This window comes from Eulemur rufifrons, chromosome 25, assembly GCF_041146395.1.
Source record: "Eulemur rufifrons isolate Redbay chromosome 25, OSU_ERuf_1, whole genome shotgun sequence".
In the NCBI taxonomy this organism is placed as follows: domain Eukaryota; kingdom Metazoa; phylum Chordata; class Mammalia; order Primates; family Lemuridae; genus Eulemur; species Eulemur rufifrons.
In genome coordinates, this window is record NC_091007.1 from 10625470 (window position 1) to 10644856 (window position 19387).

At 36.4% G+C, this 19387-nt stretch overlaps 1 protein-coding gene across 2 annotated transcripts in view; it reads right to left on the reverse strand.

Annotated features, from left to right (window-relative positions):
• The window catches only part of MINDY3 (MINDY lysine 48 deubiquitinase 3), a 72195-nt gene extending 57556 nt beyond the window's left edge, over positions 1-14639 (reverse strand). For both annotated transcript variants that reach the window (XM_069458669.1, XM_069458668.1), the window contains exons 1-2: positions 14329-14639; positions 2858-2937 (exon numbers count right to left, since the gene is read on the reverse strand). Coding sequence is in view for 1 of the 2 variants with exons in the window: in XM_069458668.1 (XP_069314769.1) it covers positions 2858-2937; positions 14329-14422 (174 nt within the window). In the remaining variant the exon portion in view is untranslated. The remainder of the gene's footprint in view (positions 1-2857; positions 2938-14328) is intronic.
• Between the last annotated feature and the right edge of the window lie 4748 nt (positions 14640-19387).

A 19387-nucleotide genomic window follows, 5' to 3' on the forward strand; every position in this document is an offset into this window, starting at 1 on the left:
AGGTTTGAATCCTGGTTCCACTAAATAAAAATAACAGTACAAACTCTAAAATCTTGCAGTGAAGATTACATGAGAAAATCTATGTAATGTATTAGCCCAGTACCTGCCACTAATAAGCAATCAATTCAAAGTATTTTAACAAAAAACTAATTAATATTCTGCAGTATTCACATAGGAATAAAATCTACAAATACTATAATCCAGTGTTTCTGATTTTTCCCTAAAATGACAACCACCATTACAAAATTTTGGAAGTGAGGTGGGGACATCCATTATTTCACCACTAATACAACCACTGTTAGCATTTTGATATACTTCCTTTCAGTCTTTTTTCTACATCTATTTTTGATTTTATGACAAGTGAAAAGCATAATAGGGATGTGATTATGTTTTCCATTTTTCTGTTTTTCCACAGACTTCATAACTATAATTCTTAATCACTACTTGTCTATTAAGCTATTTATCAAAATTTACTGAAGTATTATTTCATATTTAAATTACATTATTGTACATTAGGTTGTTTGCATTTTTTTGCTACTTTAAATATGTGAACTTCTTTTCAAATATAACTTTTTACATATTAAGGATTACTTCTTTAGGAAAGATTGACAGAAGTATAAGCAATGCATCAAAGAATCTGTGATATGGTTACTATTATAATGTAAAATTCCTTCCCAAAATCAAAGTACAAATTTACACTACTATAGCAGTATACAAGCATGCCAGCATCATCCCACCCTCCCATGCACTGGCAATTATAATTTTATATTTAAAGATGAGAAAAAGTAAAAAACAGAATCTAATTATGGTTTTATTTTCACTTTCTTGGATTCCTAGTAATGTTGAGCATTTTGATTCTTTTGCTGTGCAGAATAATTCCACCTGTTCTGACTGCATATTATGCCCATTTCACCACTGGAGAATTAGGGTTTTTCTAACCAATCTGTACAAGTTCTTTGTATAAGACAGACAATATCTTTTTATTGCTAATATTCACTGCAGAAATTTCTGAATCTGGAAGTCATCCTTTGTCTTAGAATGTTGATAATACATTAATGTTTTCCTATGGTTAAATATAATTCCAAGAATATATTTGACGTATGGTACGAGACTTAATTTTTCCCCTCAAATTAACCGGTCATATCAATGGCATTTATGAAACTTCATTTTATTTTACCATTGGTCTTAGTTCCTTCTTTATCATGGTATGCGATAAATTCTTGGCAAATTGTTACATGTAATAAAGTCTATGATTGTATTATCTATTTGGTTCCATTATCATGCCTATTTTTCTAGTATAGCATCATGTTCTAATTTTAATAGTTTAAAAAAGTTAATATCTGGACTTGCTCATTTCTCATTACTCTTAATAACTTAGTTTTGACTTTTAAATTAAAATATTAATATAAACAAAATTGTCATATTGATTAAAAAGATTTCTCTGACAAACTAAATTACTACATCAAAAATACGTAAGGGTAAGTTCAGGATTTTGAACATTACAATTATTCTTTGTTACATAGCACCCGACTTAAAAAAAAAAAAAACACAATCTTTGAACAACTATTTTTGAAATATACTGAATTTTATAAAACAGGAAACTCCAGTGGCATATCCTGCATTTAACTACATTCATAGACCATCAATAAAAATATTACTGACCAAGACAGGCAGCGTTTATATAATCTAATTTACACATGCACAGAACAAAGAATCTTCAAATTCAGACAAGATTCCTACCACCAACCAAAATTTGCCTCTGTACTCAATAGCAGTAATTACTAATTTATAGTTAAATTTCAGTCTTTATATTCTGTAACTTCAAGGCAAGATTCAGACATTCAAATTTTTCATTTTTTAAAATAAGACCTCTAATACAAAAAAAATCAACTTTACTCTTTCAAGAATTAAAATAATGATCTATAAAGGATATATTTTGGAGTCAACCATGAAAGGAGAGTTTTTTTTTTTCCTTTAGAGAAAAACATTTTTAATAATGTAAATGTATGGAGCATAAGATTTGAGAGACAAATTTACTTTGTAGCTAACACTTTAGGAATGCATTCTTTATGCCCAATAAATAATAAATATCACATTAAATATGTATTTTCAAAACATGATGATTAAACAAACAATAAATTATAGCTTCTTTTTTATCAGTTTTAAAGTTACTGCTATTCATGGGCATTGTCAGCAATATAGTAAAGTGAAAATTTAATTCTTAGTTTTACCAATCTAACAGTTTATAGCAAATCAGCCTTCGAAATTCAAATAATGTAACACGAGATTCAAAATCAAATAAAGACATTAAGATAAACCCTATCTTTTGTGCAAAGAAAAAAACTTTGATTTTTGAAATTGTTTGAAATCAGTTGCTACCAATTTTATCTATAAAAGCCAAAGCTATACCCAAAAATAGTATATACACTGCCACTTTATTTTTTAAAATTTTAAAGTTGTAGGCCATGAAAATATTGACTCATCTTCAGCATTTTTATAAACAGAACAAATGAAAACAATATAAAATTACTACGATGGCACCTATCTATAGCGTAACGGTTATTACTTAATAGGATCTTTGCATTAGAGAAGATCCCAAGATCAGTAATTCCTAATTTTCTGCAAGTCAGAGAACACCTAATATTTTTCCTTCGAAATAAAAATAGTCAAAAGGCTATCGCTATACAACTTAATGTTCTGAATTCATTTTTATTTTGGATATTTATAGCAATTTGCATGAGCTAAAGAGTTAAATGACCATGTTTCACGATTATATAAAGTACAGACGTTAGAAAACAAAAAGTAGGAAACGTTTCAACACGTTCCTCTAAGGAGTTGGTAAAGGAGTCTATGTTACCTGAACAGGTGCAATAACAGCACAGGGGCCACCTTCAAACTGTTCTAATGCAGATCCCTCTGATTCACTAAACACAAACCCTAAAAATGAAAGCAAGCAGCAAAGATTAAAAATATAATTCAAGTAGCAGCTAGGAGAATGTTTCATATACTTTGCTTTGAGAAAGAATACTTATCACAATAGCAAAATATCTGCAAGTCATCAGATACAGTGGTTCTTAACTTTTGGGGGGAATCAGGAACCTTTTAAAAAAAGCTATGGAACCTATGTTCCCCCCCTCAAATTTAAGTGTACACACACACACAATTTTGTATGTAGGGACTCCTCTAGGGGGATAAAGTGTGGACTTTAGTGAAAATATGCTAAATCTGACTTTTTCCAATCTTTGAGTCACATTCTATAAGCTAAAAATTAAACATCATACATGGTAAATGTGCTGATACTGTCTCCATGTTAATTTAAATATTACCCAACCAGCATTGACTCATAGCAGCTAGTGGAAGTTCTTCCGAGGGTCCTGAGACAGGAGACAGGAGAATCCAGATATGATCTGGATAACCTTGGAAAAATCATTTCACCTCCTTTGGCCTCAATGTTCTTAATGTTAAAATGACCACTTCCAATTCCAACATACTAGGAACAAAATTCCACTAATTATTACAATTCAACCATTCTGTCAAGTTCAAGTCAGTTCAAGTTAATGAACATCAGATATTACACCAATCATCTAAGGTATATTCATGAATGACACAGTTTCTGGTCTGGCAGAGCCAACAGTCCAGTAAAGAGACACATACGAACACGTATTACTAAAATAATGAATAAATTAATGCTGTAACAGAAGACTGGAGAGTGATGTGGATACAAAAAGGAATGGCTTACTCTGCCTGAGTTAAATCACAACAGATGACTTGCAGGCTGATCTTGAATAGGAGTTTGCCTGAGAGGCAAAAATGGGCAAATGAATCAGGTAAAGAAAGTATCTTTATTAAAGGAAAAAGGCTTCGTGAGAGCCAGGAAACCTTACGGATCAGAGGGAAATTGACTGTAGCTAAAGGCTGGTTTGGGCATAGAGAGGAGGTGGCAAATGGGAGGTGGGCAGGACCACGGGAGGTTAATACGATTCACAAGCAAAAGTCTTTCAGTACAGTAGTAATGTGATCATACTGGATTTCTTTTTTCTCTTTTTAAAGGACCAGAATGGGGAAGAGGTTGTTTCAACAGCCTTACATACATGGGGCTGACCTAATAAAAGCAACATTACTGTGGAGAAGAGAAACTATATTCAAATGCTATTTCTGAGGTAAAATTGAGGTTTGACGAGTATGTGTAAGTGGGGCAAAGGCTTGGCACAAAAGAAACAAGAGCTGCCTCTGATGTTTCTAGCTTGAGACACTAGATGGTGGCAACTGAGATAAATACTGTAAAGGATCCCATTCCATCCCACCTCCTCTCTCTTTACCTTCAATCTCTCTTTTCCAAACTGCTTTAAACATGTATCTCACATATTTCAAAATGAAAAAACCAAAAAACCCTTAAGATTGTACCCGAAACTCTAACCAGAACTCCATCATTCTTGTCCTCTCAAAACCCACCTAGTCACCTATACATACCCCATCTCAATTTTCTTACCTCCCAATTTATTCAACCCTCAATAATCTGGTTTTCAACCTATAACTGAACCAAACTCATTCTCACCCAGGTTCATCAGTGTCCGGTAGAAGCTATTTCTCAAGTTTTAGCTATTTAACCTTCCAAAGAATCACCTGAAATGCTGACCACAAACTTCTTCTGAAAAAAAATCTTTGTCCCTTGGCTTTTTGATCTCACTTGTTCCAAATTTTCCTTTTCTAGTTCTTCTCAGTCTCCTTGATCAACTCCTTTTAAATGCTAATATTCCCCAGGTACTGGCTTCAGGGTCTATGCTCTTCTTATTCTATACATTCTTCCTGGGTAATCTCATCTACTTCCAGGATTTCCAATACTGATTATAACCAGGTAATTCTCAAATATAGCCCAGCTCAGAACTCCAGACAGAGAGTCTAAATCCCTCAACACGGTCCTGTATACTCTGGCTTCTGCCTGTATCTCTTACTTCATCCTTTGTCATGCTCCCTCTTCAGACTCCAGGCATGCTGAACCTCTTTCAGGTCCCCAAGTATTTCATTTTTCTCTCCAGTTTCTTACCCTTTGTACATGATGTTCTTCCTGCCTGTGACACCTAACCCTTTCTCTGAAAAATTCTGACTTATTGTTTAGGTTTCACCCTAAGATAAAGTCCTCTTGGTTCAAGGCTCCTAGTCCACTTCCATCCCACCTCTCTTCCACCTTATAGTTCAAACCACCATCATCTCTCATCTGGAATGCCATCAAGAGTTTCCAACCAGATCTCCCCACTCCTCCCTGCCTCCTCCCCAACCTCCATCTAGTCACCAGAGCTACCAGAATATTTTAGAAATGAAAATCAGATTTTGTCAAAGCCTGCTTAAAACATTTCGCTGCCATTAGAACAAAACACAAATTATTCTTTTTCATGGCCTAAAAGACACTATGTGATCGATCTATCAGTCCAAATGACCCTCAGAGTTCACTCTTACCATCATATCTGCAGTGACCTTAGGTCCCTGGAACATCCCAAAGTCTTCACCTGGGGCTTGGATGCTTGCCGTTCTGTCTGTATGAAGTGCTCTTTCCCTTACTCTCCTCACATAACTAAATCCTTCTCATTCTTCAGCACTCAGTTTTAGGCATTAACTCATCAGAGAGCTATTTCCTGACAAGCCAATGAAAGTAGTCTCTCCTAGCATTCCACAGCACAACTGATACTTATCATAATCTGTAATTATTGTTTGTTTACTGGTTTATTGCCAATTTTATTGACGACTGTTTTCCCATGGTATGTTGCATAGCTATTGCTCAATTAATGCTTGTTTGTTGAAATATTGGCAGGGAAGATAATGGGGGTGTTTGCTTCTAGGAATGCCAAGTTCAGTTTCAAAATGTGAGATAACCATTTGGCAACAGTTAGAAGTAGGAGATATGGGTCTGGAGCTTAGGGCAGGAGTTAGAATTAGAGATAGCAATTTAAATCATCCTAAACATGTCACTTGAAGTGAACGAGAGCATGCAGAACAAAAATAATGAAGTTGGAAACATTAAAAAGTGAGCAGAGGCTGAGTCAGAAAAGTAGGACTGACAAAGATTACAAAGGTAAGCGTAAAATACATTCAATGAGGTCCTAGAAAGGAAAAATCAGAAGCAAAGAATAGTCAACTGTTACAAATGCCACTGAGTAAAGATATAAATTAAAATACTGGATTAAGCATGTCACTGACAAAGCTAGAAAAAAGAAATTTAGAGTGCTGAGGAGAGTAACCAAATTTTAAAGGGTTGAAGTGTAATTCAGATTAGAAAGAGAAAAAGTAAAAGCAATCTACAGTCGGCCCTCTATATCCCTGGGTTCTGCATCTGTGGACTCAATCAACTGCAGATAGAAAATATTCAGGGGAAAAAAATGACTGCGTCTGTACTGAACATGCACAGATTTCTTTTTTTGTCATTATTCCCTAAACAATACAGTGTAACAACATAGCATTTACAATGTGTTAGGTATTATAAGTAACCTATAGAGATGATTTAAAGAATATAAGAGGAGGTGTGTAGATTATATGCAAATACTATTCCCTTTTATATCAGGGACTTGAGCATGCCAGCATCTGAGGATTTTGGTATCTGCAGGGGGTCCCAGAACTAACTCCCTTGGGATACAAATAGACAATTGTATTTACTAAACAAGTTTGACAGAAGGGAAAAAAAGAATTGTTATTTTTATGGAATGAAGCCCTTGAGTTTTTTTTTTTAAAAAAGAAAAGCAGGCCGGGCGCGGTGGCTCACGCCTGTAATCCTAGCACTCTGGGAGGCCGAGGCGGGTGGATCGCTCAAGGTCAGGAGTTCGAGACCAGCCTGAGCAAGAGCGAGACCCCGTCTCTACTAAAAATAGAAAGAAATTATCTGGCCAACTAAAATACATATAGAAAAAAATTAGCCGGGCATGGTGGCGCATGCCTGTAGTCCCAGCTACCCGGGAGGCTGAGGCAGGAGGATCGCTTGAGCTCAGGAGTTTGAGGTTGCTGTGAGCTAGGCTGATGCCACGGCACTCACTCTAGCCAGGGCAACAAAGCGACACTCTGTCTCCAAAAAAAAAAAAAAAAAAAAAGAAAAGCAATTATATGGAAAAGAGAAAGTTCAAGGTCTCCAAGTCCTCAAAGAGAACTGAAAACTGAGAAAGGTTTTCAAATGTGGCCCACAGATCACCGCTGGAGGTCCTAGAAACCCTTTTGGGGGTGCCAATTTTCATAATATTACTAAGACATTATTTGCATTTTTCATTATGTTGACATTTACAATGATGATACAAAAGCAATGGTGGATTAAACTGCTGGTTTCTTAGCACACATCACGACAGTGACATCAAGCTGTACTAGTAATCAACCTGCTCGAGAACACTACCATACCCTCACACACCCACAGAGCCAATTTAAGAATGTGCTTACTAATGCCGTAAAAACTACTAATTTTACTGAATCTTGACCTTGAATGCAATGCCATTTTTTAAAATTCTGTGGGACAAAATGAAAGCCATCCATGAGGCATTTTTGCTACATACTAAAGTATAATGGTTGATAGTTATTGTGAAGAAAAGCTCATGTGTAGTTTTTTGAATTTCAACCTGAACTAGCTGCTTTTTTAAATGGGGTGCTATTTCTGCTTTGAAGAATTATCTACAAACTACAATTATTCAGACTTGGGTACCTGCAGACATTTTTCTCAAAAATGAATTAAGTGAACTTGACACTTCAAGGAAAATAATTGACTATTTTTGCCAGTGATAAAATTTCAAGTTTTCAAGCAATAATTTGGAAAACTTGTGTCCTCTACTGTTATTCTGATGAGATCCATGGTAACAGTAACAAATGCGACTTCTGATATTGTATAATGAAATACATTAACATTTGGAAGGCTGTTGTAAACCAGAAGACCAATAATTTCCGAATGTCTGATGTGTGCTGTTACAAAGTAATGCACAGGTAAGATATCTGTTCAAAGTACAAGACAGACCAATAGATTTCAATTTAACAGCATATGTAAAGTACATTGATGTGGCTTCAGATTCCATACTGCAACTAATCTCTCAAACACTACCACTTGTAAAGTTTTGGTATGTTATCAAAGAATAATATCCACAATTATCTGAGAAGGCTATTATAATACTTCTACCTTTCCCAATATACATATGTGAGGCCAGATTATCTGCATATACTTCAACCAAAACAACATATTGCAACAGACTGAATAGAGAGGCAAATGTCAGAACCCACATTTGCTCTTCTAATGAACCAAGCATTAAAGATATTTGCAAAAATCAATGCCACAGGTCTCACTAGTTCTTTATTTTTCATACTGAAGTCCTTAATGTTTAAGAGTACATATAATGGGGACCCGAGTTCAAAAAACTTAAGAGCCACTGATGGAGGACGAGACATAAATCTCACAGGGCTTTGAAGTGAAAGATACAGGCAAAGAGAAAATGAAAAGATGTTACTTATTGAGAGTGAGGAGAATGAGGGGGTAGAGAATTGAGGAAAATGTTAATTCTGAAAAACTTAAGAAAAGCTGATAAAGAACTAAGAAGCACTGACGGTTTGGCTAAGGTTTAATTACTACATTTGTACTGGTGCTGGACACAATTTTCTCCAGCAATACACAGCAGTCTGGGAGATCGATGAAAGTGGAGAACTGGAAACAGATAAGGTAGATTAAACAAATTTAATAACGACAAGTGATAATATTAAGACAAGTAAATTTAAGGATCAATGTAGGAACAAGAGATGAAGCCAAGAGGCCTTTGCTGTTTGCCCAGCTCTTCTCCTACACGGAATAAGAAAACGGACCCTGGTGTTTTAGCCAAGTGCAGAGGAAAATTAGTCTCTGCAACATTTTTGGTGTATGAAATACAAGTGAATTAATAATGGATTCTTGCCTTCCTTAAAGATTTTATTAATGTAATATAATTTTCAAGATCCATGGTGGGGCTTTTAGTTAGAACTACATTACAGTGAGTTGTTTTTGCATTTTGAACATTAAATTCCATGGAGAGAAATGTAGGAAGATATGTTTTCTGCCAAATGCTGTTTAATTCTAGCATACATGTTTGACTGTGTTAATTGATAATGGACAAAGGCTATTAGCCTACTTCAGCTAAACAAAAGTTAAATATTCTATCTTAAATCGAGGACTATACTAAGTAGGCTTCTTCTCTTATAATAAGGCTCTACTTGAGTTTAAATTTCTCAGGACATAGAGTTACTTTTCTTGCCAAGTATGCTCATATTCAAATTATTCCCTGTTTTTAAAGGAATTAACTTATTACAAAATGGCTGTTTTTTTTTCTGGTTAGATCTGAAATTTTCCATCCAAAGCACCTGATCCTAAATATACAATTTTGTATCACATCCCGTAGTACTACAAATCACAGAATTCTTTCTCAGTTTCACATTTTATAGTTCATAACTAGTTTAAACCTGAGCCATGAACCTCTTTGCAATTTTCCAGTCTCTTATTTCCATATTTCTTACTATACATATATACATTATTCAAAACAGTGGTTTGACTATTACAAGTTAAATGATGTTGGTTGAGTCAAATATCTGAACTGGACCTTAGTTTCCCCCAAAAAGTGAGGATAACCACATTTGTCCTTTGCTATCTTTTAGGGTTGTTGTAAGGATTAAATAATATTTTCAAAACTATAAAGCATAATACAAATATAAGACATTTAAATACTTTGAAGTCTTTGAATTAAAAAACACATTATGTATTCAAAGTACCAAGAAACTAACTGTGTTGTATATGCTTAGAAATTGTGGATTTAAAAAAAAAAATTGGTTGTTAGGCAAATTATGATTTAGGTATGTTAGAGAAAGGAAAATCTATACTTCAGGGAAATAAATGGCTTCCAACAGCAAAAAATCTCTGAAATGATGTGATCCACAGTATTAGCCTCACTTTGGAAGAAAAATTAATGATGGTAATATATCATTTTATTACTTTGATAAAATGTTAAATCATGTTATAGTATACACCCACACATGCTTTCAAACATTAACCCAAATGTATTAACTCCTAATACATTTTATACATATATTTTAACTGATCCCTCATTTTTCCTTATTTGTTAAATCTCATGTTTTTCATATTACATTAAAAAAACAACTGTCCTATACTGAAAGCCTCACACTCTAATTTAATCAACTGCACCACCCCTCCAAAAAACACTGCTACGAATAACAAAATTGAATTTCTCTCCTTCTGATCAATCTTTAGGCGAAACAATTTAATGCTTTGGGGAACAAATAAAGGGAAAAAATGGTTTCTGAGAGTTTATAATTTCGATTGGGCACTGGCAAGCTACAGTCCTCATCTGCTTTTACCAAGAACGTTGTGGAACACAGCCACACCCATACTACATATGGCTGGTTTTTGCTGCAACAGCACAGATGAGCACTGACACAGAGACAATGAAGAACACTGGCCCTTTACAGAAGTTTGCCAACACTAAGCTAGATAATCAATATTGAAAAGAACAAACTCCCAGTAAGTCAAAATGTTTTCATTTAATACTACTTCTATTAGGTCTAGCTGATTCTCACTTTCGTTCTGGCTGAGATGTGGTCAATCTCACCTCCTCCTCCTATTTCCACTGCTACCCTGGGGCCAGCCACCTTTTCTCCCCAGGATTACTGCAATTGTCTGTTATCTGATCGTGCTGTCTCACTTATTCTACCACAGTCTATCCTCAGACACAGTAGCTAGATCGACCCTTTAAAAACATGTCAAATGTCTCTGCTCCAAACTTTCCAATGACTCCCATTTCACTAAGAATAAGAGCCAAGGTCCTTACAATGGCCTAGAAAGCTTATATGATGAGGGTCACATTATTCCTTACATCATCCTTTTTTTTTTTTTTTTTTTTTTTTTTTTTTTGAGACAGAGTCTCACTCTGTTGCCCGGGCTAGAGTGAGTGCCGTGGCTTCAGCCTAGCTCACAGCAACCTCAAACTCCTGGGCTCAAGCGATCCTCCTGCCTCAGCCTCCCGAGTAGCTGGGACTACAGGCATGCACCACCATGCCCGGCTAATTTTTTCTATATATATTTTTAGCTGTCCATATAATTTCTTTCTATTTTTAGTAGAGATGGGGTCTCGCTCTTGCTCAGGCTGGTCTCGAACTCCTGACCTCTAGCGATCCACCCGCCTCGGCCTCCCAGAGTGCTAGGATTACAGGCGTGAGCCACCGCGCCCGGCCTACATCATCCTTTATTACTCTCCTCTTCTCATTCCCTCTCCAAACTAAACTCCTTCCTGTTTCTTGAACAACAGGCCAGGCATATTCTGCACTAAGCTTTTTTATAATATAATGGCCATTCCCTTTGCCTGGAAATGCTCTTTCTACAGATGTCTGCATGACTAGCTCAGTGACTCAAAAGTGTTTGCTCAAATCTCATCTTAAAACGAGGCCTACCCAGGCCATTCCACCCCAGAATTTCCTAATCCCTCACCTTGTAACTATTTATTGTACACTCCTACTTTACACTACATTATGCTTATTATGTGTCTTTCCCTCCCATCCTACTGAGTCTCAACTGCAAGGGCCTGGAACACTGGTAGAGTTTGTGTGCAGAAGGAAGAGAGAATAAATAGTGCTAGTAAGCTACAGAAGTGAAAAATAAATGGTTTTTTTTTTTTTTTTGAAAAAAGTACTATAGGCAATTAAGCAGGAGGAAAGCAGGGAGGAGTAAAGAATAAACTTTTAAGTTAAAAAAAAATCCACCAATTTCAAGCATTTAAATTAAGTGGCTTACTGCTTTTAAGATGAACATTGACCACATACAAAGCAAAATAACACCTCATTCCATATTTCTTTAAAGAAAACGGATTTCCAGAAGAGAATTATCTAAAAATGCCAAATCGATTAACAACTATGTGTCACTCCTGCAGCTTATGGTTTGAACAATGTCAAAATAATTTAACTTGACCAATGTAATTTCATAAATATGAAGTTACATCTAGAGAGACATTCTATTTATTCCAAGTGTTTCACACCTGAATCTTGCTTCCAAAAGACTGTGGTTGCAATTGTCAAAGCACAGCTAAAAACTATGATATAAAGCCAGAGTTGATGTCATATTATTAATGCAGCAAAGCAGTATCTTGTGCCTCTTCCCACAATCCCAAGTGACTGCCACAGCAATATTTAGCAATAGCCTCTAAGAATCAACAAATAATAATACAGCAGTTAACGAACCAAACCCTGTAACAGCACCTGATTCAGATGTTAAAAAGTACATGTTTGGTTGCCTTAAAATATTGATCAATGTATAATAAGACCTTGAAGAATTACATATTCACAATATAACTTCACTCTCTGAAAAGCAGAAGAAAGAAATCATTTTAAAATGGTATTGACTGCACTAATCTTAAAGAACTTCTGCATGATTAAATGTGGTAGAGCATTCTAATAAGTCATTATGAAGTTTTATTTAGGATAATGATTATCCATCAAATACACAGTAATGTCTTGTATTATGTGTGGAAAGCCACAGATAGATCTTTGTCTTAGTCCATAATTGTTAATTAACTGCTTTTTAAATTAATGTAAAATAGCTACCATTTACTGAGTGTACTACGTTAGACAGTGTCCTAACAGCCTAAGGGTATTCACATGGCCTTTAATCCTCACAATAACCCTATAAGGTCGACACTACTACTATCTGCATTTTACAGACAAGGAAAATGAGGCTTAAGTAAGTTAAATAATATGAACCTACAACCTGGGTACACCTACTCCAAACACTGGCTGTTAATCATTATTAGAACTGCCTCCCTGAGTCTTCCTTCAATTTCCATCACAGTATAAATATATACAAGGCTGAATATTACCTTACTCTGCATCGTGAAATATTTAATAAATGTTAACTGATTACAGTGGAAATTTTTCTTAACCCTTCATAGCAGTGTGCATTTTAGAGCCGTTCACTATTAAGAGAAATAAATCAAAGTGGGAAGTTTTAAAATAAAATCTGCAAATGCAGGTGCCCGAGATTAGCTAATTGACAATGAATGTGCAAAAAGAGCCAAAGTAATCACATGTAGGATTTAGAAACTGAAAGGAAAAGAACGAAAACAGAGCTGTATTTGGAGTTGGGAGACTTGGAATTCACTCCCAATTCTCTCAATTTGCGCAACCTGGCCCAGTCATTCGCCTTTACGACTCATTTCTCTCACCTGCAAAACAACAGTGATGGACTAAATAACCCGATTTGCCATAATATATCATGATTCTAATTTTATCGGCTCTTAACACAGACATATATGGGAAGCAAAAAGGAATTACTGAAATCCTGAATTTTTGTTACAAAATACACATTTTGAAATAGGGATTTATATGTATTATGTCACACTTTCCCCAAATCCTTTGGGAAGAAGTGTTTTCTAAATAAATATTTTAGTAATAATAGTGTTTTGCATACATCACTGATCTTCTGACTCCGAAACCTATGACCTTAACCTCACCATAACCTTTCTTAAGACACATTAAGCAATGTGTTGTTTGCGTTTTACTAACCAAAACCTAAGTATGAGGGATAATTACTAGTATAAGACGCCCAGCGCAGACCCTGGCACGGCAAAGGAATTCAATAAAGTTACTTAATTGTTACTTGTACTATTAATAAATCTTATATAAGTAAAAATCTCGTCTAAGTTACATTAAACCGGCAGGAAGTGCTGTGATACATATTCCTTTTTAAATGTAACAGATACTAAACCCTCCCGAAAGCGAGGATACTTTGAGCCAAGAGGACACTTTGTAGCAAGCAATACTGTGTTTACATACCGGGTACCACGCCTAACCACATAATTACACTACAAACAACAAAAATGCTGTCTGGAATTAGCCACCTTGACTTTTCCGTGGACGTCCCTCACTCCAAAAATAGCCCATACACCAATAACATAAAGCTCTGTCAGAGGGCAAAGATCCAGACGGCCACGGCACTCCTCGAGAAACTGACACCGGGTCACTTCTTATATTTTACTTATATAAGAAGTCTTCAGTGTCACACACTGTAGCCGAACAAGGGCCACCCCTCCCTTTCTCCCCAGCCGAAGGGCAACCCAAAGAGTGGAAGCGGCGCTTCGGGTCTTTAGCGCACAGCTGTAACCATTCTCCTCCCCAACCTCTCCCCCTAGGGCAGGCAGGGCGTGTCTGCAAAGTCCAGTTTCGGCGCTGAGAACCGCAACCGGGACAAAGTGAGGGGCACCCGAGGGGCTGGGTCGAGAGGCGCCACCGCCAGACTCCCGCAGGGCAAAGGAAGCGGCGGCTGGAAGTGAGAGCGGAGCCCAGCCAGGGTACCTTGCGTCCAGCGGCAGAAGATGGTATCAGAGAGACCGGGGCTGCTCTTGGTGCCCCACACCAGCTCCATCAGCTCTTTAGTCAGTTCGGACATGATGGGGTACCGGCGGGCGGGTCTTCGCTTTCAGGACTCCTGCCCCGGAACATGGGGAAGGGGCAACTTCGGAGACAGCAGTTGCGGGACGGCAGCGGCAAGCGAATCTGAAGGTTAGAGACGAGCGAGGAAGGCGAAGGGAGAGAGCGCCACTCGCAGGGACCGCGCCTGTCAAGCCGGGTCGGGGCGGCAGCTGGTAGTTTCCCGTACCGGAAGTGCTGGGGCTACTTCCGGCTCCGTTTTCGCTCCCGCCCCCAGACCCGGAGGGTCCGGGAGTCACCTCCCCGGAAGCGGAAGTGGGGGTGGGGAAAAACTGCAGAAGGCGGTGGAAAAGAACTGCGGTTTGAGTTGTGTGTGGCACCTTTAGGTGGTGTGGTGGTTTTTGTGTTGGGGGGATACGTTTCGAGGGTGTTGGCGTATTTTCTGCTTTCCTGGAACACCTCCTCCCCGTGAGCACTGCTCCAGTCTCAGCTTGGAGGCTCTGCGGCCCCAGCCCTAGTGGCTAGAACATATGGCCATTCCTTAAAATTTGTAATATTAATTTTGCGAAACTAGGACTATAGACAGTGGTTGAAGTCACGGGGAGGTAACAACATGTTGCTTTAGTAAACAGCTGCTCATAAGTTGGAGACTGCTCACCTCTGTGCCTCTATAAATCATAATGTCACACCGGCTAGTACCTAAATGATGTGACATGATGTGCATTGGAAATGCTTCTATCAGGTGTAACGCAGAATTATAAAGCTATTTGTAGGGCAACAGATCGGAGCAACCTGTTTGTAAATGTTACAGCATTTTCATCACCTATCTTTGAGACTGTAGGGCGTGTGGGCAACACCTGGACTAAATTCCAGGTTTTAGTCATTGAACAGCAATGAGATAAATTTAGTTATGTGAAAACTTAACATTTGTGCAGCTTTAAAAAGGAGGGCTTATATTGCTTGATTTTTTAATTTTAAAACGAACGAGCAAAATCTGATTTTTTAAAAAAAAAATCTGTTTTTATTTTTGGTTCTAGAAGGAGGCTTTCCTGTGTGCCTGGGAAACCATATTACTTTGAAATGCAGTTTCTTGTATTTAGGAGGCCAGGCTGTTCATCACACAAACCCAGACTCCTAGCTTTCGCAGTTCCTAGCAAGTTACCTACCCTCTGCCTAGGCTTTTTTCTTTCTAAAATGGGGATTACATCCATTTCATATATTGTAAAGAATAAATGGAAAAAGCAATGCATGCAAAGGATTCATTATACCTCCTGGGACATAGAAAGCATTTATACAACCGTGGGTATTTTTTACCTAAAGAAGGCATTTTGTGGGAATTTGATGCAACACTAGTTTTCTGAATTTTTTTACTCAAAAAGTCTAGCCATTTGTGTTTTAGTATGATAATACCTTATGTTCTCTAATTTCAAAAACATACATTTGCATTTACTTGCATTGACTGATTAAGATAAATTAGCCATTAATTTAACTTACAGGTTGCAAGTAAAGTTTTGCTAAATGACACTTTATTTCTAACTCCAGTACCCTTTGCTGTAATTAGAGGGAATTCCTCAAAGTGCCTGTACTGTATGCATGCATTCTTCCCAATTTTTATTCCCTTTAGAATATCCTTTGCCCTGTTTTTGCAAATCAAATCTTACCTATCCTTCAAGACAGAGTATCCATGTCACTTTATAATAAATCTTTCTCTAATCATTACTATCTAAGAATTATAACTTCTGAAATTCCATAGTACCTTATCTGTAACTGGCTTATGACAATTACTGTCATTATTGTATTTGCAAATAATTATTTACTCTTCTCCTGGGATATAAATTTATGGAAGTGAAAGATCTGTCTATTCATAGTCCCAGAATGGAGCCTTGAACATCACTGGTTCTGAGCATTATTCCTAGGAATGAAACTTGCCTTTACTGGAAATTAAGAATTCACCATATTTTAGCAAGTAAGAAATCAGGGAACGTAGTAATGACTCGTACAGTTAAATATGTAATATTTGCATTCTGATTACAATTTATATAATTCTTTCACTTCCTGAAAGACATAGAAGAGTCTATGTCCATAGAGGCAGTAACTAGAAGACCTCTAAGTTCAGAGGTGTTTCCAAATTTGATTTCTTCCCACTAATGTATGGAAATATGAATAGGATAGTATATATGATACTATATCACATTTGTTCTTTCCATTAATATATAGATAGTAGTTATAGGTTTGATTACCTGTCTATAAATACAGAGAAAAAATTAAACTTTCAAAATGAATTTCTAAAAATGGGAAATTTCTAGATGTGTAATTTTTCTTGGTTTCCAGCTACAGTGAAGCTGGCAAAATCTTGGGTAGACATTGATATGGATGTCCTTTCCACCACTATGTTAGATTCTCTATTTGTAATGTTTTAAATTTTTTAATTAGCACATATCTTTGACAAGGAATATTTGACCAATATTAAGTTATTTGCTTAATTATTCATTAATTATAACATTTAAATAGAAATACAAATTACTCATTTAAAAATTTCATAATCAGTAATTATCTATAAAATAACATTGGAAGCAGTCAAGTTTTTCCATCTATATTTGGTACTTGATGATAATGCCTTTCTTTTTTGTTGTAAATTACTTGAGAATTACGTAAGTGTTCTTTGATATATTTATGTCAATCCATATTTTAGCATATTGTTTTTCTCTTAGAACTGTCTATGGTTTTGGTTAAACTGGTGTGTATCATTAAGGTGTACATAGCTTGCCTGAATAATATTTAACTTTCTATTTATATGTAAGTTCTGTTGGTAATATTTCTCTTTCTTTCAAATTCAAGTCAAGGCACATCCATAAAAGTGGGCTGAGATTTCCACCGTGAGAAATTTTCTTTAACCATCTTTACTATTTCTTAGCAACAAATTAATATTCATTATCAAACCATAACTCTCAGTTTAATTATTTTCCTGTCTTTCCCCAAACTTTTTTGCTAAATAAAAGCACAAAAGCTTCATTATCTAGTTCCTAGCAACTACAGTGAAGAGAATAATTCTTAAATTGGAAGTCTTCAAATCCTAATTCAGTGTATTTGCACTGTAATTTACCTAGGAGAAATCAAATCTTTCAAAAAACCACCCTGCAAAAGGTTAGTAAGTTTTAGGGAAGTCATTAACACAATCCTATCCTCATTTTTAATAAAACTTTTTCATTTATATGCCTTCTGCATTCCAATAACAGCATAAATCTATCAAAACAAATGAAAGTTTTTTTTTTTTCTCATTCTAATCTCATCTCAGCAGGATAACTTTCCTACTGAGCATACCGAGTCCCTTGCAAACCCACCACCATCATATTCAAGTATGGCCTAGTGCACCATTTCTCAAACCATTTCTTACCAACATTGCTACATGGTGGAAAGGGCGTCTGTCATTAAATGCTGGATTAAGAAAATTTAAATAAGTCGTTCACTTCAACTCTCCAAGAATGGCGATTGTATTTAATGTTAAAAGGTACATTTGAATTGTTGCATTCACTGAGCTTCTCACACAGTTTATGTTCTATTAGGGAATTACTGGTGTCATGGAATAGACTTTAGAATGGAATTAGAAAACCTGAATGTTAGTCCCTATTTGGACACTAATTGTGACCTTAGATGAGTCACTTAACCAGCTGTCCCTTGCTTTCTTCATCTGTAAATTAAGAGGACCAAATTTGTATTATCCCTTAAGATCCCATTCACTCCAGGTCTGTTCACTTCTATGACTCTAAAAATTGGCTATTTATAACTCAAAATATATGGGAAGAATGCAAAGAAAAAGAATGTTGAGAAAGTATATGGAGTAGACAAATAATTTAGCATTTTTTATTAAGACACAGAATAAAAGATATTATTTGCTATTTTATCACCGTGCTAATGTTATAATTTTTTTTTTTTTTTTTTTTGAGACAGAGTCTCACTCTGTTGCCTGGACTAGAGTGCCGTGGCGTCAACCTAGCTCACAGCAACCTCAAACTCCTGGGCTCAAGCAATCCTTCTGCCTCAGCTTCCCGAGTAGCTGGGACTACAGGCATGCGCCACCATGCCCGGCTAATTTTTTCTGTATATTTTTAGTTGTCTGGCTAAATTCTTTCTATTTTTAGTAGAGACGGGGTCTCACTCTTGCTCAGGCTGGTCTTGAACTCCTGAGCTCAAACGATCCACCCCGCCTCAGCCTCCCAGTGTGCTAGGATTACAGGCATGAGCCACCACTCCCGGCCTGCTATTTTATCACTGTGCTAATGTTATAAAATGAGATCACACCCCAACTTGTACATTACATGCACAACTGGCTCATTTGATACTGAACATATAATATTTGCACACTTGGATGTGTCACAGGCACTTTCAAACTCAGTATGTGCCAAATCAAACATTTTTTTTCCCCACAAAACCTGCTCCATTCCCAATGTGTCATATATCAGTGAATGGTACCATCCTCTACAGAAAAGCTTAATCTTTTACTTTCTCAATTGTGACAGAACGAATAAACAATCTCACTGAGGCTTGGTTACCACATTCAGAAAATAATCTCATCAGTAATTACATTATACAACAATTGTGATATTTAACAGGCAACACTGGATATAAAAGAAATATGAACATTGAAAAATACTATTCTTATGTTAGCCATACTAATTATCTGGACACAGCAATTGTAAAGGAGCAAAGATGGAATATGAATTATTTCTGCATTAAACTGAGGAAGACTTCAGACAAGTTTGAGCTGGACAGAATTTTGATAGAGAAAAAAGGAAGGATGTGCATTGGAAGCATGGAATACTATTGTGGCAGAATTCTGGACTTTGTAGAGAGAAGTGAGTCATCATCATGTTGTGGACGGTGTAATGTACTGAATTGTGCCCTCCAAAATTCATATGTTGAAGCTCTAACCCATAATGTTACCTGTATTTGGAGATAGAGCTTTTAAGAAGGTAATTAAGGTTAA